Genomic DNA, 24,589 nt, shown 5'->3' with positions numbered 1-24,589 from the left:
TAAACATATGTCTAGAATTGTTTTCACACTAAGGGAACCTTTTGTCTTGGAGGAGTAATATCTACTCTACTCAATCATAACGAAGATCTAGAAATATGAAGAGGTCTTATAAGTGAATAATAGAGCAAGAAAAGGAAAGTACAAATTGAAGCATATTCCTTCAATAGGAAAAATTGAATGCTTCTATTGCAATGAAATAGGACATTGATTATTGAATTTTAAGAAGAGGGATAAAGATCTACCAAATGAGAAATTGGATCATCAGGCTTCCTTAGCTACATAAATTGTAACATTTGGTCTTTTTTTACAAGCTAAATTATAGTCTTGAACTAACTAACTGATTTAGTCTTGTTCACATGACATAGTTTTTCCAATCTATTGTTCAAACAGAAACAAATCTAAATTACAAATGCTAATCTTCCAAGACTACAGATTTAAAACATTACAACTAACTCAGCTGAAAGTAATTATTTAACTACCTCTAGATTTAACTGAGAATAAATGTACTTGGAATGAGATTCAAATGAAATATATATGATCATTTAACTAACTCAATGTATTAATTTAAAGTATATGACTTTCAAGCTTGAAAAGAAAAACTAAAATTACAGGTTTAAAAAAACAGACAGATTATTTGTGAAGCTTCCTTAATCGGTTGTCCAAGCTCTGGCTTTGGTGAGAGAAGAAGCATTGACATAGGCTTAACCTTCTAGCCGCGGACCATTACTCTGCCCCACAAGTTCTAATTTAATAGAATGGCCCTCCCTACCTTGAGGTCGGGCTTGGGATGTTCATTGATCCAGCCATCAGAGTATCCAGGTGAGTTGAGGTCGCAATAGTTATTCGACGAAATAACTGAAGCATCTAGAAAACAACAAGATCAATTGTTCTGGCAAGTCTGCCTAATTCCACCCTAGTCAAGGATTTCAAAATGTGGGTTTATAACCTGATCTCCACCACTCAGCTTGACAACTTATTTCAGAAGTGGAAATTGGATGAGCTAATGTATTAGAAAAATTATGTATGTATTGTTTATTGATATCATTCTTGTATTTTCCTTTTACAGGTTCATCTACACCTCCTCACCATAATCAGACCATCTAGCCGGTGATTCCTCGGTGCCATCAATTAACTTTACAGATATGCCTTGTACCTTCTTCACCATATTTTGGCTCTTAGCTTGGTGAATTCCTTGGTACTTTGGTTTGAATTCAAGAAGATTTACAGAATATTAAATGTTCGAATATTATGATGATAAACAAACTTAAAACTGGAACAATATTATGGCAGTTGATTAACCTCGAAAGATTATATTAATCTTGGAAAGGCTACAACCGGCTTCAACCAATATCTTACATCATTGATAAATAAGAGACAGACTGAAATGGAATACGTATGGCTTTATTTACAGTTCGAATTCTCTTTTACATGAGGATACGACATTCTTGCAAGATTACTGGAAACAAGGAATTCATGTTGATTAAACTTAAGGCCAACTCAACATTAGAAAAAGATAATAAAAGAAAGGTAAATCACTTCTTACGTGACACACTGTCACCGTAGTCGGAGAAGGCTTCTGCTTGACTTTAATCCACTTCTCTGCTCTGTATCTCGTGGTGAGTGATAATAGTTATTAGAGGTTGCAAGTGTTATCAGATTTCGGGTACTAATGACATAGTATTCTAAGCAAGGAAATCAATGAAAAATTCGTGCATGAAAAGAAAGCCGATTTCAAGGTGGTATCCGATACACGACAAAGGTTTGCATAAATAAGTTTGAGCCGACCTTACGGCTACCCAACAGTTACAAAAGATCATACTCAAATCTTTAAGCAATCGGCTAAAAAGAAAATAAAGAGGAGGGAAAAAATGAAAAGAAAAGAAGATGAAGAGTTTATCTAAATAATTGTTATTATTTATATTTATCTTATTTTCTTGATTAAGTTTATAGATATGTAATGGTTAGGTGGCATCGTTAGATTAATATTTTTAATGTAATGGTGCCACTATATTATTATTTACTTACGATCTTAATTGAGAGAATAAAATAATATTTAAATGATATTATTATTTGATAATTTCTTAAAGGTAAGAACTTATGTTTATTTTGTATTGTTTTAATATATATATTGTTTTTACTTATAGCGCATGGGGTTCCACCATGAAATATATTGCCAAGTCCTAATAACCTTGCCACGGTGGTTTTTAGGTCAAACCTGTCACATCTGATGACTGAACCTTATGACTATCCCCTTCCAATGACCTCGTTTCACAATGCTTCCCCTCTCTCTCCGGTCTTCATCCTCTAATCATTCAAAACAACATTCTCACCAAGACATCAATTCAAGATTTATAAATTGCTAATTAAAATCATCAAGTCATCGTTAGGAATCTCATCAACATCATAATAGTTGACTTGTTCATCATCTATGCACAATGATTACAATTAACTGACTCTATTTCACATGATCACGAATAAATTAATACAACGACTAGAATTAACTAACTCAATTTCATATAGTAATTAGATCAATACAACGACTATAATTAACTAACTCAATTTCATATGGTAATTAGATCAATACAACGGCTATAATTAACTAATTCAATTTCACATGAACATGAAGAGATAAGTAACGGCTATAACTAACATGTTATAACAACAACTATAATGAATTAATTCAAATTCACATGAACATGAAAAAATAAATTGGGTTCAACGGCTATAATCAGTTTAAAATTTTAGGGCAAAAATTGGGATGTAACATACCCACCCCTTTAGATTTTTCATCGTACTCGATGAAAATAATATCAAATTGTATTTAACAGATTAAAGTAAAGAAAATGAAATATTTAGTTTTCAACTTCTATGAAAAGATAGGGATGTTTCGGAAAAATATCATGATAATCTTCCCAAGTGGCATTATCTTCTGTATATTGGTCCCATTGGACCTTGCACTGAGTTACCTCTTGATTTCGTAAGCGCAGCTTACATACCTCGAGTATTCTGAGCGGTTTTACCTCTACCACTCTTGGCTCTCGCACCTACAACAATTTTCAATCAATCATGTGCTCATGGTGACTAACAAACTTTTTAAGGTAAGACACATAGAAGACGTTATGCATCCTGACAAGGGCTGGTGATAAAGCAATCTTGTAAGCCATTGGGTTAACAACCTCCAAAACCTCGAAAGGTCCTTCATATCTGGGGGCTAATTTAACATTCTTGCCAAACTCGATAGTACTCTTCTGGTGCTTAACTCTTAGTAACACGTTGTCCCTTACTGTGAATTCTCTGGGTGTTCTTTTAGCATCAGCATAACTTTTTTGCCTGTCATTGGCTTCTTTCAACTTTTGACGGATCTGAAGTATTTTCTCTTCCATTTCCTAAAGCATCTAAGGCCCAATAATGACCCTGTCTTCCAATCAATTCCAACTTACTGGGTTCTGCATTTACGACCATACAAGGCCTCAAAAGGAGACATTTTAATCGAAGACTAATATGAGTTATTATATGCAAATTCAACCAAAGGTAAGTATGTTTCCCATTGATACTATTGATCCATGCAATAAACCCTTAGGAGATCATCTAATACCCGATTTACTCGCTTTGTTTGACCATTTGTCTTAGGATGATAGGCTGAACTTATATTTAATTTAGTGCCCAAGATTGAAAACAATGTTTGCCAAAATCTGGAAGTTATCTTGGCATCCCTATCTGAAATAATTTTCTCTGGAACCTCGTGTAACTTGAAAATTTCTTTAATGAACTTATGAGCTATCTCAGTTGCTCCATCGGATATATTCCCTGGTATGAAATGTGCAACCTTAGTTAATCTGTCAACTATGACCAAAATAGTGTTGTGGCGATTTTGGGTCATAGGTAACCCTTGTACAAAGTCCATGGATATTACTTGCCACTTCCATTCAAGTACCTCATTTGGGTGCAACAATCCTTTTGGGTACCGATGTTCTGTCTTCACTCTCTAACACTCTAAACAACTTGCTACAAACTCAATTATCTCTCTTTTCATTCCCTTCCAAAAGTATAAGGGTTTTATGTCAGATAACATTTTCGTTACTCTCGGGTGTCCTGAATATGGGGCTGAGTGATACTCACCTAAAATTAATCTACATAGTTCAAGGTGATTGGGCACATAAATTCTGTGGTGGTATCTCAACAATCCATCTTCTTCCAAATTAAATTCTGAATACTTGGGGTCCTATAGATCTCTAATGAGTGCCTTGCTGATTTCTGTATAAAACTTGTCATGCTTGAAATGCTGCAAAATTTTGTCCCTCAATCTAAATTTTACCTTAGTCATTGTTGAAATACGTCTTCTTTGACTTAAGGCATCAGCCACCTTATTTTCTTTTCCCTTAATGTAGCTTATGTCGAACTCATAATCTGCTAAAAATTCTAACCATCTCCTTTGCCTAACATTCAAATTTTGCTGGGTGAAAATATATTTTAAACTTTGATGGTTGGATTGGAGCTCAAAAGGTTTTCCAATTAAATAATGCCTCCACATTTGTAAAGCATGTACTATGGCTGCTAGTTCAAGGTCATGAGGTGCATAATTTTGTTTGTAATTTTTCAGCTTTCTATACTCATAAGCTATGACTTGTTCTTACTGCATTAACACACCCTCTAAACCTTCACCTGAAGCATCAGTGATTACCAGAAACGATTTCTGTGGATCGAGTACCCTTAGGATAGGTGCAATAGTCAATTTTTCTTTCAGAAACTCAAAAGCTGATTGACATTTTTCTGTCCAAACAAATTTCTTTCCCTTCCTCTGAAGTGAAGTGATTGGATAGGCTATTCTTGATAAGTTTCTGACAAATTTTCTGTAAAATTTAGATATGTTTCTAGGTATGGGCCATTCTTTAATTGTTTTAATCTTTAGATGGATCTATTGCTATACCCCATGCCGAAGTAATATGCCCTAGGTACTGAATTTCTTTTGGGGAGAAAGCGCACTCTGATAATTTCCCATATAACTTATGTTCTCTAAGTCTTTGTAGTACTATTTGTAAGTGCCTCTAATGTTCTTCATTTTTGGAATATATTAGAATATCATCTATAAAAACGAATACAAATTTGTCCAGACAATCCTGTAATATACTGTTCATTAAGTTCATGAAGGTCGCAGGGGCATTAGTTAATCCAAACGGCAACACCGTAAACTCATAATGTCCATATCCAGTTCTGAAAGCAATTTTATGTATGTCCTCATCCTTAATTCGTAGTTGATATTCTGATCTTAAATCAATTTTTGAAAATATAGTCACACCCTTCATTTGGTCAAAAAGATCATCTATTCTAGGCAATGGGTACCGATTTTTGATGGTGATTTTATTAAGCATCCTGTAGTCTATACATAGCCTCATGGTTGCATCCTTCTTTCTTACAAATAACACAGGCTCCCCATGGTGAAACACTAGGTCGAATCATCTTCTTATCCAACATATCTTGTAATTGAATCTGCAACTTCATTAGTTTTGTGGTGGTCATACTATATGGGGCTCTGGATATAGGTTCTGCTCCTGGTATCAAGTCTATGGTCAAATCAAATTTTCGAGTAGGGGGTAATCCAGGAAGTTCCTTAGGGAACACATCTTGATAGTTCTTCAAATAGGGATATTTTTCTTTGAATGATTCTTTTAATTTTTGCTTGATTTCTGCATCTTCATAAATATAATCATCCCCATATGTGGTTTCCCTTGTATCTTCAACTCTCACTGCGAATATTTCACAACCTTTTCTTCCATATCTTTTAAGTTGCATCACGAAAATCTGTTGTGCTCTAATTTTATGTTTAACCCCTGAAATACTTGTGGGTCTACATCTATCATCCACACAATTGATTGTTTTGGCAAGGCAATCTATCTTAGCCTTATGTTCACTAAGCCAATTAATTCCAATAATAATGTCATAAGACCCTAGCGGAGCTACATATAAATTTAGTTCTGTGTAGAAATTCGGGAAATCAACTTGACCTTCAAACAGGCATTGCTCTACCATGGCCCTTGACTGGTTTGCATATTCGACTGTCCATGGTTTTGCCACGAAACCAGATCTTTTTGGAAATCTGCTTAACAGCCTAGGTGATATAAAACATTTAGTTGCTCCAGTATTAATGAGTATAGATATAGGGTTTCCGTAGATCTTACCCGATGTTTCTATGGGACCTATCTGCTGCTCCGCTCCTATTATCCAATGCTGCGTGAATTCTTTGCTGAAAAACTTGCTACTACTGTGGCAAGGGTGGGCGTTGTGGTTGATTCAAGTTGGGGCATTGCTTCTTAAAATGGTTCCGTCCGCAAATAAAACAACCCCCTGGTGGTCCTCTTTTCTCATTGTTTCTGTCACTTTTGTTCACATGAAAATTTCCTTTGATCTCTTTAGTTCCACTGCTTTTATTCTCAAGTTTGTTCTTATAATTCCTAAATTGTTTTCTTGGCGGTCCAGATTCAGTGCCTTCTGAGTACTAGATAGTCTTTCTCTTATTGTCCCAAATATAATCGTCCTTCTTAACCTTATGTTATTGTCGGACAGCCTTTTCTAAAGCCTCTTCCATGGTTCGTGGTGCAAGAACATCTACGGCTCCCCCTATCCTGTTATTCAGTCCCATGATAAACTTTCTCACTTTCAGGTTAGTGTCTTGTTGGTATGGTGGTACATATTTAAGCAACCTAGTGAACTTCTCCCAATATTACCACAATTTTTCTCAATTACAACTTTGACTCCAATTGCTTCTTAGATTCACTATGCTCTATTTAAACACACAATAAGAACATGAATGAAAAATAATAGAAGTGAATTGCAGGCACTGGAGGCACAACTTCAATTCGTTCTATTGCAATTGTTTCTAGTCACAACTTACAATCCAAATGCTTCTTTCTATCCACTTTTTTTTTCCAAATTTGTAAAACACAATTCCAGTTATGCTTGCACAAGTTCGGTAGAGCTCTTTTCATATAATAAAAGATTAGATTTACAATGAGGTGGACACTTCTTAGATAGGTAAAGAAGTGAGAGAAAGGAGGAAAAACTAGGAGCAACACAACCACCTTGACCTTGTAAAGCTAAGAAAGAAGATTTATTGGATTACATGTACTGAAGGTTGATGTAATCAAATTACATACAATTGTGATTATGTATAATCGATCTTCTGCATCTACAAAGCTAAAAGTTGAATCAATCCTAAAGATTGTCAACAAAAGCCTTATACTTGGCAATATAATCATGAAGCATTGGAAGATCTAGAATCTTCATTATCTGTGAAATGGCGTCAATCTTGATTGCATTGGCATGTCGTTTTCTTACAACTTGGTAGTTTTTTGCAATGGAATCGCACAATTGCCTTGCCTTAAACTTATATGTGGCAAACTTGTTCATTGTATGCACTCCAAAATCCTCTGAATCAAAATCAGCATTAACTTTGTCAGTGAACTCTGAAGTCATTTCTGCTTCGGTGAACAAGTTTTCATCCTCTGTGAGGACCTTGCATCCCCTCTGTTTTAGATCGTTCATGATCGCTATTTCCACAACCTAGCAACTTTCTAGGGTTTCCTATGTCTTTGTCAAAAACTTTTCCATCACATGTTCCTATTGACCCATGAGTTTGTGATATTCATAGAACATATGTAGGGATGGAACGATGTCGTATGTGATCAAGACATCCAAATCCCCTTTTGTCATTTGATCTTAGGTGCCCAAATCTTCTTTCAGGGTGTTGATCTCTTAATTGTCTGTGGCAATCATATCATGGAGCCTTTCCTCAACACCTTTGATATGTTCAAGGACTTTGAGTGCATATTTAATTGAGTGAACTCCCTCTGAGATAACCTCCTTGAACCAAGCCTTAGCTACACTAGCCCTTCGATTCACCAGAGCTGTTTGTGATGTGATGGGAGGATTATTGGTGAATGACCTCATGAAGATGAGTATTCTCTTGCTTCAATTGATTTTTCTTCTCCCAAAGATCATTATTACTCTTTGACAAATTAGAGTGTGTTATGAGCATCCTATAAATACCCCAACCATGATTGTTTCCCAAGTTCAATTTTGGTGAATTTGAAATCAGAGGGATTAAGCTTTTTGGCTGGTTTATCCACCAGAGGTTCTGCAATCTTAGCATACTTGGTCTTCTCAGAATCAACAAGGATCCTTGAGACATCCTTTGCCTTCAGAAGCTTAGACTTGTTTTTCTATGCAGGGAGATCATTTGGGGGTAGTTTGATCTTTCTCCTCTTTATGATTTTCTAAACATGCAGGTAGGCTGAAACCTTCATCTACTAAGACTGGAATAGTGGCTATGATAGATATTGATCCTGATTGTATTTTTGTTGTCATAGTGCACGCCTTAGTTTGCACAGTTGGAACCATGGGTGTACTTTGGGACAACTCCGTCATGAATATCTCAAATGCTACAGTTGAGGTATCAAGTCGGAAAACTTGTCCTTTTGAAGGAGTTGGAAAATCGTCAAACACATTTTCCAAGTTCTCAGATTGTTCTGTTGTGAGGATATGAGTTGCAGAAGAGATAGGGAGTGTTGACATATTCACTTCTGAAATGTAAATTGTACGTGCGATTACAGTGGAGAATGAATCCACATCATTGTCTATGACATCCAAGAATGGTTCCTCTTGAGTAGACGACTCTTGGTTTCTTGGCGGTTGTGGAGGAGATATGACCATTATCTCTTTGTCTTCCTCTTCTTCATTTGATTCTTCTGCTCACAAGGGTTCTTGAGAAGAATCTAAGGGTGGAATCACAACTTTTCCACCTTTGAGCTTAAATTTGAGAGTTTTAGCTAGCTTTGAGGAGGATGAACCATCTTTCTTATTCATGTCCACTTGAGCCTTCCTTCCAATAGGTTTGAAATTACTACAATCTACTCCAACCTTCAGATGATCTCTTTTAAGGCCTTTTCTTTTCAGCTATTTGTTGGTATTCAACAAAATATTTGGAATCTATCAAAGCTAGAAGCTCCCACTTTTTGTTGCCATTGAACACGAATGGGAGAAAGCTCTCCCAGTTGGCTAATGCGATATTCTGGATCCAAGAGCATGCCATCATCCTCAATCTCGACCCCTTCTAGAATTTGAATCATGTTGAGGTCGATGATTTCCTGCAAAGTAAGCTTGCAATAGTCCATCTTGATAATATCTACTTCGCTGCATAAGTCAATCACACATGTTCCATACGATCAACATGGGTGAATGCCCTTTTTATCTTTGAATGCATTCCTCTGTATAGAAGTTGGATCTATCCTTGAACTTCTTCAAGGTAATGAGTTGAAGTTCAAACTCCATAGCTTTCCCCTTGTATAGCGAGGTAAGTGCATATTGACCAATGTGGAGAGGTTTGGCGGTTGTAATACTGAATCCTAGCTTGTGCTGCCTGGTTTGGTATGTTTGCAGTTCTACGAGCTATCTGGCCATTTCCATGTGAATTATCCTATCACTAGGATCTCTTGGCAAAGTGTATGGTTCTCCTTCAAAATGACCTACTCTTAAGTAGGTGAAAGTTGGAAATTGCAAGACAATGTACCCATATTGATTTACTCCCTCCGATGCCTCATTTGAGACATGATTCAGAGGTTGTTTGTTGCATTCATGACAGAGTTGTCATTGATGTCAAATAATTGGTAATAATGTGAAGGCTTACAAAGCAACATATAGAGTTTGGCTTTGCGAGGTTTGAGGAATGCAAATGAGCTTATGCAAATTTGGGATGATGTTCTATAGAGTGTGTAGATACTACATTTAAGAGCGCATAAGGACATATGAAGACAGGACACAGATATGATGGATTTAGTAAAGACAACATTCAAACAAAGTTTTTGTGTAGTAGTTACTATTGTTTGGATTGTATCTCCTAACAGAGAGAATCTGGTCATGTGGACTTGGAAAGAGATAGAAGACAGGATGAAGATGTGGTGGTCAAACGCGCACATCTTGATGAGTTGTCCTGCATTTTGTCACCACAAAATGTCGGTAACAACACGAAACTTTTCCACGCTAGTTTCACGTTTCTCTAAGTTTGAATTTGATATTTAATTGTTTAATGTTGATCAATTAATTAATTTCAATTCATATATCAAATTGTTTTACTGAAGGCCTTCATCAAGTCTTTTTCGTTTTGCTTTTTGTCGAGCCTTTGCTTGATTTTTGAAGCCTTCATTGTCCATTCTTTTCTTTTGAGTTTGCGTTTGCTTGTTTTTAGTCCTTTGGTTTTGCTCATGTCGTGCCTTTCGTTTTTTCCTTCATTTCAGTCTAACCTAGAGGTCAACCGGAGTTGCCAGTCAAGAGTTATGCCCGTTTTAGTGCCTCAAAAGTGGACATTTTAGGTGAAACAACACAAATTAAAAATATGATGTTATATTTTCAATTTGACATTCATTTTTTGAAAAATATAACTTATATTCACTTTTTGTTATGTTTTTAAGTTATTTTAACTTTAAATTTTTAACTTAAATTGACTATAGTGCACTTTATGTTATAATTTTAAGTTGAGTTACTTTTTAATTTTTCTCTTAAAGTAACTATATAACTATACAGTTTCAGTTTAATTTTTTGTTTTAAAAATCAAATATTTATTTAAATGTTACTTTAAAATGATGTTTATATATTATATTTCATAATATGATAAATAAATATTGTTTATGACCCATTTTGTAACATTTTTATAATTTTAAGTGAATTAAATGACTAAGTCTTCAAAAGTGGGCATTTTATATGCAATAACATGTAAAATTTATCAAAAGTGGACTTTTTACATGGCATTGTATATAAAAGTTTTACTTTGGTGGACCTTTTTGATGTCATTACATCAAAAGGTTATCATAACTGGACCTTTTTGATGCTATGGCATGAAATGTGAAATTTTTATATTTAAACATCTAAAAGATGAGTTGCATTTTAAAATATGCTTCCTCCTCCAAAAGGTCCGATTTTACCTATAAGCATGTTTTAAAATATGTAATGACACCAAAAAAGAGTGATTTTAAAGAGGTGCATATTTTAAAATGTGTATGTGACGCAAAAAGGTCTGATTTTGGAGAAAGACGTGTTTTTAACATATGTATTGACCTTCCAAAGGTCTATTTTTGAAGAATAATATGCTCTTGCCCTCCAAAAACCTGATTTTGATCATAGCTTGAGATTTTCTCAATGGATTTGCATGAGATTTGTTCCATTGGAGACGTTTTTGGTTGGCAATGATTTCTCCTCCTAAAATGGATTCATTAACCTAAAAAACGTTTTTGAAAGATTCATGATAGATCACGTTTTTGGAGAAATTTGCAAAAAAATTCATTTTTAATGTATGTTTTTCCTCTCAACCAAATCGATTTGGCATATTTTGGAGGTTACATTGCATTGTAGTTCACATTTTGGTGTTTAATGATCAAAACGTTTTGATCTTGCAACATGAGGAGAAATGTTTTTTGCCAAAAACGTCTCACAAGCATGAACACCCAAAAATATGGAGCATGAATAGGGCACGTTTTGGCATCTCCTAACAACTTCTCCTTATTTGCTGTGCTCTCCCATTCAAATTTGTTTAGTTGGAAAAAGTCTGGGAAGATTTTTTCAAACATTGGAGCATCTTTTCCCTTCATTTTTGGCACATATAAGTGGACTTTTTCTTTCTTGCTTTAAATTCATGCTTATCTTGCTAATTTTATGAATGAAATTACTTGATGGTTGCCATTTGTGAAAATCTTTGCCATGGAAAGTGCATTTTTCTTTTAAAAATGAAGTTTTTGTTCATTTTTATGTTTTTGGTTCTTTCCCAAGTCCCAATTTCGAATTTAAGTGTTGAAGTGCATTGCATCTTGGTTTATTTGAGTCATTTTTCAAAGAGACATTGTTTCTTTTGTGTTTTGTGCTTGCTTGCCGGTTTTCTCCACTTGGAGAAATTGCAAGTTCTTTCCCAAGAACTTGTTTTTGCTTCATTACATGTGAAAGCATCGTCATAATCCACGTGTCGTTTCCATGTCACAACACTTCATCTCTCACTCTACGAAATGCGATTACATGTTTATGATCTCATTCACCATCCGCATATGCATGTAATCCCATTTTCCGCTTCCATTTATACGACACGATTACATGAAATGTCTTACGTGTAATTTCATAAAAAAGGTCCGATTTTGATTAAAAGTCACATTTTGAAAAGTCAAAAAGATGTTAGTTTCACCTCTTATGTACTTTGACTTCTCCTTTTCACCAAAGGTGACTATAAAACTAATTATCTCACTTCCATTTTCCATTTCCATTCCTCCATATGCATTTGCACCTCCATGAGCAAATACATATTTCCGTATCTTTTCATGCTTTCCATCTCATCTTTCATTTACACTTACATACGAAGTGCATCCTTCACCTGCATTTACATATCATTTCACCCTCCACCTCCCGTTACATGTTGCATTTATATATACTCATTTTTCATGCAATAATGTCTTGAAAACTCTAAGTCACTTTTGAAATCAACAATTTTCATTTGCACGCATTCCCATGTGTTTCACCTTCACGCATTCTCATTCCTTTCCATTTCATTTCATCTTCTATTTTCTCACTTTCATACCATTGCATTCCGCATTTTGTTCATTTTATTCCGCTTTTCATTCCATTGCATATGCATATGCTTTCTCTTTGAAGTAACTTTGTTGGATTTGTATAGTCTCTAATCCATTTTTGAATCTGCACTGCTAATCCGGAATTCACTTGTATGGAGATTCATTTTGATGATGTATTTATGTTTTGGGATTTTTGTGTTGTAGCACAAGCACAAGACATGTCCTAGCTATCCAAATCCAAAGGCAAAATGAAATATCAATATGATAAGGAATTGGCCCATGCAGCTCCTTCTTTAGTCATATCTATTTTGGATAATGTGTTTGACAAAAAGATTGGTGATGTGGACGTGGCTGATTTTCTACAAAGAGTTGAAGGTCCAGCTAGTAATGAAGTGAAGTGCATTAGAAGAAGCAACATTCATCTGGTATCTACATTTCCTATGGCGGCTATAGAACCTGACTTTAGTTATGGGTGTGCAAGGCGGTTTACTTTCAAGACAAAGACTATCAAAGATGCTGATGGCAAGGTTATCATTAGCCTAGATCTTGAGGTTATAGAACAAATCTTCAAGGTTCCGCATAAATTATAATGTGCTAATTTGACTAAAAGATCATCATTGGCCTATTGGAATGAGCAAAAGAGTAATTATCAGAAGTATGTCAACCTTTATTGGTTAGACAATAAAAGAAGCAATTTCTCTAGATGGCCAAAGACTGTTTATCGGTCAAATTTCAAACAAGAGTATAAGGATCTCATCATCCTTCTCAGTAGGATTTGTGGTCTTAAAGATTCTACTGATTTTGAGCCGTGGATGTATAAGTTCATGTTTCAAATTATGGATAATAAATAACACATCTTTTGGGGAGAACTCATCAGTACTGCGTTTTGCCAGCAAATATGCAATGTGGGAACATCAGTGCCTTTCTTTATGAATTCTTATCTTGTTTACATTGCTGCTGCCATGGGGTCTTTTTCTGGTCTTTCTACCAAAGGAGATCGTCTTCAAGTTCCTATTTGGGATTAGTAAGACCAAATCACTTTGGCAAATAGTAAATTCCACTATAGAAGAGTCCAAGATGCCTTCTTCGGACATTTCTGGTGTTTGTTCGATAAGCAATTGTCTATCAAAATAGTATTTGATGCAGCATGGGAGAAGGTGAACCAATATGGCTATATTTTTCTTTAGTTTCCCACTTTCACATACTTGAGAGTTGGATATTTCATAGGTGAGTTGTATACCTTACCTAGTTATGCTACAAATCGAATCATCCTAATGGAGCTAGCTAGACAGCTCATGGACATGCAGTGTGATCAACATACTTTGCATAGGCCAGGCTTTGGCATTACCTTAGCTAAGCCTTTGGCTATTAGCAATTATTCAATTATTTCTGTGCTTAAAGCAAAGAACATGGAAGCAAAGTTGTAGTTGATTACCTTAATGAAGTTCAAGGCCAGAATTGATTTTGACTACCGAGAGATGAATTCTCAGATGAAAAGAGCCTACACTCATGTTCATAGCATCGAAGACATCCGGATAGATATGAGGACAAAACTTGACATCATGAAGATGGATTATTGCAGATTAACTTTGTAGTAGATAATTGATCTTAACATGTTGGAAATCCCTTCAAATTTTCAAGTTGAAGATGATGGCGACATCCTTGATCCGGAGTTTCATCAAGCCGGTGTTGATAAGAAGTGCCGTTTTCCTATCCAATGACAACAAAAGGAAGGTACCTCTATCATGGACAGATTTCGATCCATCTTAGTAAACGCCAACAAATGGTTGAAAAGTAAAAGCCTTAAAAGAGTAAATCCTAAGATGGGTTTGGATTGTGGAAGTTTTGGTCCTCCTAGTAGGAAATCACAACTAGAGATTAGAGGGAAAGATGGTGCCTCATCTTCAGATGCCAAGGGTTCCCTCAAATTCAAATTGAAGGGCGGAAAAGGAGCTAAATCATCTCAACTTCCTGAACCAATTAAAGAATCAGTGGAAGAATCAGAACAAGAATTGGAAACAAAATCTGATAAAGGAGATTCAGATGAAGAAGGGGAAATCACGATTATATGTCCTCCAAAGCTTGCACAAGCGTGTACGTCTTCTATATATGAAGAGCTCTTTTTTTCATGAGGTTGATGATGATGTGAAATCATTTTCTATTGTTTTCACTCCTTCCATTCTAGTCTTGGAGGTTAATATCATGGCTCTTCCTATTTCTTTTGCTGCTCCTTGCGTCCCTGCACATGAACAATATGATCACTTAGCAGATGTGTTTGAAGATTTTCCGACTCTTACCAGTGGTCAAGTTTCCCAACTTGATACATCTTTGACAGGATTTGAGCTTTCTATGACAAAATCTTCTCAACATTTTCCTATGCCTTCAACAGTACATATTGAATCTTGCTCAGTCACTACGGATATACAATCTAGATCAATGCCAATGGTCTCCATTGTGTCTTCTTCTTTAGAAGAAAGTTTCAGCTTGCCTGCATGGTTGAGCAAAATAACAACAAAGAGAATGAAAGTGGTTGTTCCTCCTGACAATCTTCCTATTAAGAAGACTAAATCCAAAGCTTTGAAAGATAAAATTGTTTCTCGAATTTTGGTTGATTCTGATAAAACCAAATTTGTTGATGTTGATGAGCCCTTGGTAGATAAATCTGTTGAGGAGCTTATTCGTTTTGACTACAAGTGTACTAAGGTTGAAATTGGAAAGCAATCACATTTGAGTTGCTTGCAAGATGCTCAAGATGTATTGGCTGATGTATCAAAGAGCAATCATGAGCTTTGGGAAAAGAAGAATCAACTGAAACAGGAGGTCTCTCGTTTGAATGAGGTTATCTAGAAACAATCTTCTTAGAGTGTCGTTGTTATGTCTCAAGTGTCTAAAGAGAGAAGGTTGATTGAAGTCGCCAAGTCTTGGATATAGGAAATCATTTTTGAAGGAGTTCGAGCCATCACAGAGATATTTGTTGTTCTTAGGCGTGTCAAAGAGATGAATGAAATGGAGCGAAACTTAATTTCTTCTTTGACTCAAGAAGCAGATAACTTGAAGGAAATCCTTGATGATTGGGATGAAATGGTTAAATTCGATTTAGATGCCTTGGTCTCACGTGATATTCTTCCGTCATGTGACATGTTCTTTAGGTTTCAAGGGCTCATTGGTTATAAAGAGAAGACATTAAGGAAGTTGATAACAAAGTTGCAGGTGGCCTTTGGAGATTGTCAAGTAGTTGAAACAAGTGTTACTTGTGATTTGGAACAAATGGGATGTCGTGTTACTGATGAATCTGATAATCTTATTGCAATAGCGATAGTAAATTCAGAATATACAATTAGGATCAATGCTGATGTAGATTCTGAAGATTTTGGTTCACTTACGATGAACAAGTTTGTCTTGTATAAATCCTTGACAAACCATTTGTTAGATACTACGGCAACAAGTTCCAAAGTTGTGCAATCAACATATGAAAATGCAGTGAAAGTTGAAGCCATATCGAAGACTATGGAAATTGCTGATCTTCCTACAGTGCGTGACATCATTGTCAAATTCAAGGCACTGAGAAACAATCTCTAAGATTGTTGTTTTGTTTCTATTTCTTGTTAGTAGTTGTAAAGAATGCATTACATGAAAAAGCATAATTACATGTAATGTGAGACACATGTATGTAAAATGATGTAATGCGAGTTTCATGTGTAGTTTCATGTAACCCTTTATTTTCTTTTGTAATTAGACTAGGTACAAAGTTGGTTGAGTTGCTCCCACTTTTTTCTCCACCTTTTTCTTAGCTCCTGTGCCAATATAAAGGAGTGCTCCCTCATTGTAAAATCGTCATTGTCTTCATACAAGAGAGCTGTGGAGAAATTGTGCGAGCAGAACTTTGTTTGTGTAAGCACTATTTTGAGAGAAAGTGAATACAAAGGAGCATTTGAGACTTCAACTTTGATTAAGTGAGATTGTTATTTGTGTGGGTTGTAAGCTTTGTCTATAATTCATCCAAGTTGTCTTTGATTCATGTTATCTTGTGTTATTGGTAATTGTATCTCGTGAATTTAATAGAAAAGAGTTAAGAAGCAATTGAAGTCGGAGCTTTGACCAGGAGCAATTGTGAAAGTGTATAGCTAGAAGCTTTGCCTGTAGCTTATACTTCTTTCTTAATTCACAAAATAGTTAAGTTATTTTTACTTTTAGAAGTCTTTGTGCCCTAATTGTAAAGATTTTCCATATAGAGGTACGACCAGACTTAGAGCCAAACCGGTACATTTTCAGCTAGCCTTTGAGTCAGTGAAGGTTTATTGGTATCACTGTTTCCAGCTCTTGATAGAAGTGTAGTTAGAGATTCACCCTACCCATTACTCGCTCCACGAGTAAGTGGATTCTTTCTTGATAGATAAGAAGAAAGGATATTGGTAACACCCATTTTATAAAAATCTCTTGACTTCTTGCTTACCTTGAGTTGATCCAAGGAATGGTGAGAAGGGGGAGCCTTTCCTTCAAGGTAGGAGAGACTCTATCTCACACGTTGTGGCTAGTCATCCTATTTTCTGACTGGATTTTTACCCAAAATTGTCACTTGCAAAATATCCACCCAGTAATGAGCATTGAGTGAAGATTGATGAATAATGTGAGCCGGCATTTGTTTGTAGTTGTGAAAAGTGTAAAGATGTAACGTAACGTGTAAATGTAATATCATAACTTGGTCCTATATTATTATTATAAATTGGGAAAGCCTCAAGGCCGACTCAATAATATGTTTTAGGACATGGTATAAAGGAAAGATGTTTTCCTTGTCGTAGAGTGAGGATCATGAGATCCAGTGTGGATATTTGTGTAATGCGGATATGCAAACTTGTATGTGAGATCCAATGAACCTTATAGCGAATATCTTTTGATCAGAGAAGTGTTTGGTGCAGTAAAGCATGGTGTGCGAACAAAGAGTTGTATTTGGCAAAGAAGTTGTTGTTGGACAATGTTAATGGACCATTGTATTATTAAGTTAGGATAATATTGAAGCTGTTTGAACAATGGGTCCCTTTGTCTTCCTTCGCAACTCCTAATAGGGTTGGAATCTCATAACAGGGATTCAAAGTCTCCTAACAACGATTGATATGTATTGAATGTATTTCATTGACCCCTAATAGGATCCATCCTCTTACAAGGAATATATAGATATTAGTACATCATTTTGTGCATACCATCCCTACTAGGCACTTGTTAGTTCTAAGTCAATCTGACCTTGACATGGCAAGCCTAATTTATAAATTGTAATTCATAAATTTCTAAGTCAATAAGACCCCTAATTTATAAATTGTAATTTATAAATTACAATCCCTACCAACTTGCCATTGGCAAGCCTGAACATGGTCTGGACACCCGTTTTAGATGCTAAGCCTTGGCTGAGTTGGTTACCAAATTCAGCTCATCCTTTCTGCTAGAGTAGAGTCCAGTAATTAGTCTATCAGTGTTGACTTAGTGATTGATAGGTTCAGTTTATGAGGAAAGAAAATGCCACTAAATACGTTCTGAAAATTCTTTGATTTGTTCTTGTCCATTCTTTTTGTACTTGAATATGTAGTTGGTTCAATAATTTTGCTTTTAGTTTTGTAAAGAAACAAATAGTTGCCACAATTAGCTAATCAATAGCTATGTGACGTGCTTATGAAAACTTTTGCAGGTTTGTGGACGATGCATTTGAGGAACAAATACCAGTGATTATATTATCCGCATACAGTAGAAATGGAGAAGAAACTGCTAGGTCTGTCGCATCTAACAGAACCAAATATAGTTATATTTTCCCAAGTGGAAATTTCATTAGCCATAATTGCATATTAATGAATTTCCGACTCTTCTATATAACATTTGATGAAATGTTGACTGCATTTATTTATTTTTATTTGTAGATATGATGGTCTAGGGAGCATGGAAATGATTTTCTTTTTGTATTCCATTCTTTTGCATTAGATTTTCTGTGAGAGTAATTTGGGTATTTACTCCCTGAAATAGTGTAAAGGTTTTGTCAATTGTTTATAACATTTTGATTACTGTTTAATTGAATTTTTAAACCGTTGAGTGATGGACATTTTTGTAAAAGGCATTCATTTTTCTCTCAAAGCTTTCTTTGCATCATAGCAATGCAGTGAAATGAGAATTTTGGTACATATATACTGGACACTTAATTTTTTATAGAATGGATATGAAGCTTAATCGTCAAGAAATGTTTAAAAACAAGTGTGTTGCATTGAATTGAACTTTTGAAGCTCTTTTCCCATACATGCACTCAACACTAAAAAGTTATGGAAAAAATCCATTGGCAATTTCATTGAAAATAGGAAATCTGCATTTATTAGAACTGATCTAACCTATCCTTATACATGCATTCCGTGACCTCAATATTTATGCTCACGTTAGTACATTTATTCACAAATTTTGGACTTAATTTTTTTATCATGATTGACTGTTCTTTGAAGATAATATTGGTTGTTTTTCTATTTATTTTTCAAATATTATTTAAAATAGGTGGCCTTGAAATGCCTTGGACCAGATCCACTTCACTAGGATCCATTTTTGGTAGTTTGAGTGATGTTTTCCTGGCTTAGGCTTTGTATGTGATGTATCCAAAGGTTGTATGAATTCATTGTTGGTTATGGATTTCCATTCAAGTGAGTTATATCTTATTTTCCCTTGAGATTCTTTTTCCTCTCCTCACTCTCAGCATAGATTGATATAAGTTTTGTCTGCTAAAGTTGGGCAAAAAAATTACATCTTCAAATCTCCATGTATTTTACAAAGAATCGCACTCTAGATAAACTTTGTACAATTAGTTAGCACCTTAGAATGGATTGGTACAAGTATGCTATAATTTGTCATGCTACTTTGCATGTTCTATTAAGCTGGGACAATAACCAAAAATATGATATTCAACTTGTTGCTAGTACTAAGTGGAGGGATTACTGTAAGGAAGAGAAACAATTTGCTTGAAGATAGGAAGCCAATGAATCCTTCAAACACCAAAGATGTGGTTCCTACATGTGGTTCCTTTCGATGAGCCTTTGCATTGGTGCTGCAAGTTTCAAATTTGTTCCTTGCATTCAACCTTCCAAGTTTAAAATCTATTCCTTGCCTTCAAAAATTGACTAAAATGCCTTAGACAGGTTTCTTGTAATCAGCAAAAGTATAACACTATGGGATCAGATGGTACCCAACACTTTCATGGAGATGTTACAAGCTGTAAAACATTGAAGAAAAGCACCGACGGGATTCTGAGCTATTAACGCAAGTGCTGGGAGTGATCATTTCTCAAAAAACATGCACTCAATACCTTATGACGGGTTTTTGTATTGCATAAACATGGCAAAATGCTTGCATAAAGCAATGACAAAATTTCATATTGCCTTAGCAAGTCATTTTGATGTATAAACAACAACTTAATGCAAGTTCGTTTATGGATTCGACTATGAATGTTTTGATGCTAAAAAACATACACAATTGAATCTAGAAACAAACTTGCATAAAAAAAAGTTTGTGGAAATCTAATAATGTTAACTTAGACTTTATTGATAATGACGAGCTTTTTAATATGTATAACACATCAAAATCATCATTTTGACCTCAAATATCTAACTACGAGTTTCTGGAGCACAATACATGTCATTATATAATTAAAAATTATTTTTATCATATGTATGACATATAGCAAAAGACATACTTGCATAATGATGGGACTTTATTTTGTCATTGCAAGTAAAAAGAAAAAAGGCAATGGGATTCTCATTTCCACATACATGCAATAGTTTAAATAAAACTTATTCTTAAAACACCTTTGGACGGGTTTTAAGTTATGAAATGCACTAAAAAATCAGCACTTTTAGCATTTTCAGCCAATGATAGGCTTCTTATGAGCATTTGCAAGTCATTTAATAACTTTGAAACTCATATTTTCAAAGAATCCACCTTGTCTTTGGACAGGCTATAGGAATTGTTTTGCATGAACATGCCTCAATTTAAAACAAAAAATAATACTTGCGAATAAGCCTAAAACATCCATTAAGCATGCATTAGTTTAATTAAAAGCCATCATTTTGTTTTAAAGATGGGTTTGTCATGCTTATTTACAAGCATATTAACTTTCAAAGAGAAAACATGTAATTAAACTCAAAAAGCCCACAAATGCCTTATAATCTCTTTAAAAGTCATATATTTATTATATTCCCTTGCAAATATGTAATGGTGGAGTTTTAGTTCCAAATTGCAAGCAAATGACACCCTTGATGACATGTAATGAGTCAATGACTAACAAAAAGCCCACTTAATCAAGATATTAAAGAATAAAAGAAGATATGCAGAGAGGCTTAAAACCCCGCCCATAGTGCACTTAATTCCTCATAATCTCTTGAAATACAACTTTGATTGAGGCCTAAGAAGGCTTGAAATGAGTGGAACTGAAAATTGCAACAAACCTAGAGCAAAACCAAAACCAAAAAATCAACAAACAATTAGAAAAAATCAAAGAAAAACTTGAAGATTACCAAAATTGAGCACTTGAAGAAGAATGTTTTTGCTAGAAAAACAAAAGAAAACTTGACAAAAGCCTTCAAAAATGGAATTTGTAGGATGAGAAATCTAGGCCAATTCAAGGTACCGTTGATTGCCTTTGAAAAACATCCTTTTGAACAAAAAATGAGATTTTGCCTACGATTTAAGGAGAAAATTGTATAGAGTTCTCCAATTTTTGTGAATTCTAAATTGAGAACAACACTCCTCAAACTAATCTCTCATAGAGAAGAATTCATTAACAAGAGATTGCAGCTCAAATGTAACAACCAGTTTCCCCAAGTCTTAAATAACAACTAACATACTTGAGAAATTCAGCTGTTACTTCAGTTTGATAGGAAGACAGTGATAACAGTCATGTTCATGTGAAAGAGATTTACTATTAAAAACAGTTAAACAAAATTTCTTAACGAAGAGCTGAGAACACCATCAATGAAAATTACTATAGAAGTTAAAAACCACATACCATGAAATTTGAGATCGAAATCAAAACTAGGGATGCTTCAGCAACCACCCGGGTTAGTCCACAAATACCACTATAAAAATATTATGTGACCACTACCATCTAAAACCCGCTATCTCAAAATCAAATGATGATTACGATTAAATACCACTATATTTAAAATTAGGGCATCATATACCACTATATTAATTAGGGCATTGATTACCATTGGTTCATTCAAGGCTTTTAGTCATCTTGGTATCACTTAGGGCTTCTGATACCACTGATTCAAATAGGGCTTCCGATACCACTAATCCAATTAGGGCTTTCGATACCGTTGTATCATTTAGGGTTTCAGTTACCACTAAATCAATTAGGGCTTCCGATTCCGCTGTATCATTTAGGGTCCTAGTTACCACTGAATCAACTAGGGCTTTCGATTCCTTTCCTTCCGATTACTTAACTGTTGTAGGAACTCAAGATTAGGAGATATGCACATATAAATGGAAGTTTGACATATCAATTTATCAAATAAATCTATCCTTCTCAACTAATTGTAAAAATAACTATAATTATCATATAACTCAATTATTCTTACCTTCATCTTGCATGTACATCATAAAAGTAAAGATACCTGTTCCGATAACACAATTGGATGCATAGCTTATCTTGTCCAACACACATCCGACAACTTATGGAGAGGTAAAACATTGTCAGGGGCTTAACCACCCAACCTCAAACCAAATCTTATCCCCGCACGATCTCAAACTACCCAGAATAGACAAGGGTCATCTTGCCATATACTGGGCATCTTGGTAATTAACACACCATTGGAGATTACATCAATAGGATTATGCATGAGCTAATATTTATTCATTATTCCAATCTGATTTCATTATTGATTATTGCCGGTTAATTGCACCTCTTCACCATTCATTGGCTTCCCTGCTAGGTGAAGTCCTCAGTGTCCGCATGATTCTGATTTGTTTTACACCTCTTCACCAATTCTATGGCTTCTTTGCGAGGTGGATTTCTCAGTGTCAAAGTATTCTAAATATGTTCGGAAAGTTTATAAAAACATGTGCATTGATGTGGATTTATGTAATCAATCAAGTCTGATACAAATACCAAATGAATTCATAGATGATACAAATACTCAGGAATTCTCGTGCATGGTCTCATATACACTTTAGAATACTTCAGCCAGTTATATAAATTGATCTCTATTTATCAAGCCAGGCTGGTTACAGTTGGTTACTTAAATCAGAGAGAAAGGATTTGAGAAAAAAACGTATTTGATTTGTTCACAATACTATCATTATGAACCAGCTGAAGATGGAAATAAAACTCAGTAAACAAAATAATCGGTTCATGATATACATTGCATCTATGGTATTCAATCATAAAGAAATAGAAGGATCCGCTTCCAGTCGGCTCATCATGAACACAAATTAAAAAGGGAAAACAGGATTCGTAACCTGAACTTGGATTGGGACTCCCGTGCTCCAACTAGTCTCTTGCCCACCCAGTAACTTTGAGGCTACTACCTTACTTCAGTCGCCGGCAGTCTTAAAGAAGAAGATAGGGATTTAGGGGTGTGTAAATAAAAATAATAATCAACTGAGAACTTCCTAACTCAGCTTAATAAGAAAATGTAGCAATATGGAGTTAAGAGAGAATGAGAGATGGAAAGAGGCATCCTCTGCCTAATTCGATCATGGCTTCTTAATGTGTTAGCTGAGACTCCTCGGCTTCCATCCGTTTTCAAGAAGACTATACGAATACCAACATGAATTCAATTTGAAAAGAAAAGAATTAAAGAGGGAAAAGAAAATAAAAAAGGTTGGAAGAGAAGTTGGAAAGATTATAAGATAATTCAAATTGCCAAATATTAAATTGATTTATCATGCCAAGTGTTAATCGATTAAAAGAAAGAATAGAATTGGAAGATTATAATTCGAATATTATTAAAATTCAAACGTTATTATATCTTGAATATTATTATTTATATAAGCACATGTAAATATATTAATGAGGTGACAACACTTAATTAAATTATTATAATATAATGGTGCCATTTCATTTTTATATCTACATGCACGTATATAGATATGTCTATAATAATATGATGAAAGATTATTTAACTTCTTTTGAGGTATGTTTTATAATTCAATTATTGTGATTAAATTATTTATTTAAATAGCTCATGCGGGTCCCACAGATGTATCCTCTTTTTCGAGTTGCTAGGTCCTCAATCCACGTGCTCGGTGATGGTGATGCTCTTGCCTAATTCTTTTCTGGCAATGCTTCCACCCCTTCGACATGCTTCCTACACAGAAATTCTCTTTAGTTAAATTATATTATCATAATAAATTATTTAATTATAAATAATCATAACGGTTAACCACCTTCTTAGATTCCATGAATTTGTGATAAATGATCAACTGACTTGTTATCTTCACTTGAAATTATAGCGACCAACCATCTTACCATTTCACAAGATTATAACAAATTAAACTGCCAATTGACTTCATGTGAACCTCAACGGCTATGTTTTAAATTAGGTCAAAAATTGGGATGTAACATCAAACTTCTCCCTCATAGAAAAGAATTCATTATTAAGGGATTGCATTTCAAACTTCTCCATCATAGAGAAGAGGAATTCATTAACAAGGGATTCCACCTCTATTTGCCCCGTAGGGAATTAGTTAATGCATACGAGAATAACTAGAAATATAACAAAAGAATAAATTGATTCATCAAATGCTTATAGTGTCTACAACAACAATCACGACAATTGAAACAACTACTTCTATATCATCATGATGTCTTGCAATACCATGTATTGCAATCATCCCAACGATCTACTTCTCTGAGTAAGTAATAATCACTAATAATTCATAATTACCTGACAACATCATCTTCCAAATATGAAAGGCATATCTTGATGATGCACAACAAAATAATAATAGTATTTATGAATTGCTTATTTATGTAA

General features: G+C 34.8%; 1 protein-coding gene across 2 annotated transcripts in view; it reads left to right on the top strand.

Annotated features, from left to right (window-relative positions):
* LOC149529116 (CBBY-like protein) overlaps positions 1 to 24,589 on the top strand; it is a 223,412-nt gene that overhangs the window by 92,902 nt on the left and 105,921 nt on the right. For both annotated transcript variants that reach the window (XR_016358876.1, XM_089810563.1), the window contains exon 7: positions 18,274 to 18,354. Coding sequence is in view for 1 of the 2 variants with exons in the window: in XM_089810563.1 (XP_089666689.1) it covers positions 18,274 to 18,354 (81 nt within the window). In the remaining variant the exon portion in view is untranslated. The remainder of the gene's footprint in view (positions 1 to 18,273; positions 18,355 to 24,589) is intronic.

The sequence above is a fragment of the Cupressus sempervirens genome, chromosome 11 (assembly GCF_028749045.1).
Source record: "Cupressus sempervirens isolate cs-2001-9-10 chromosome 11, ASM2874904v1, whole genome shotgun sequence".
NCBI classification, from domain to species: domain Eukaryota; kingdom Viridiplantae; phylum Streptophyta; class Pinopsida; order Cupressales; family Cupressaceae; genus Cupressus; species Cupressus sempervirens.
This window is presented reverse-complemented; position numbering and strand designations above follow the sequence as displayed.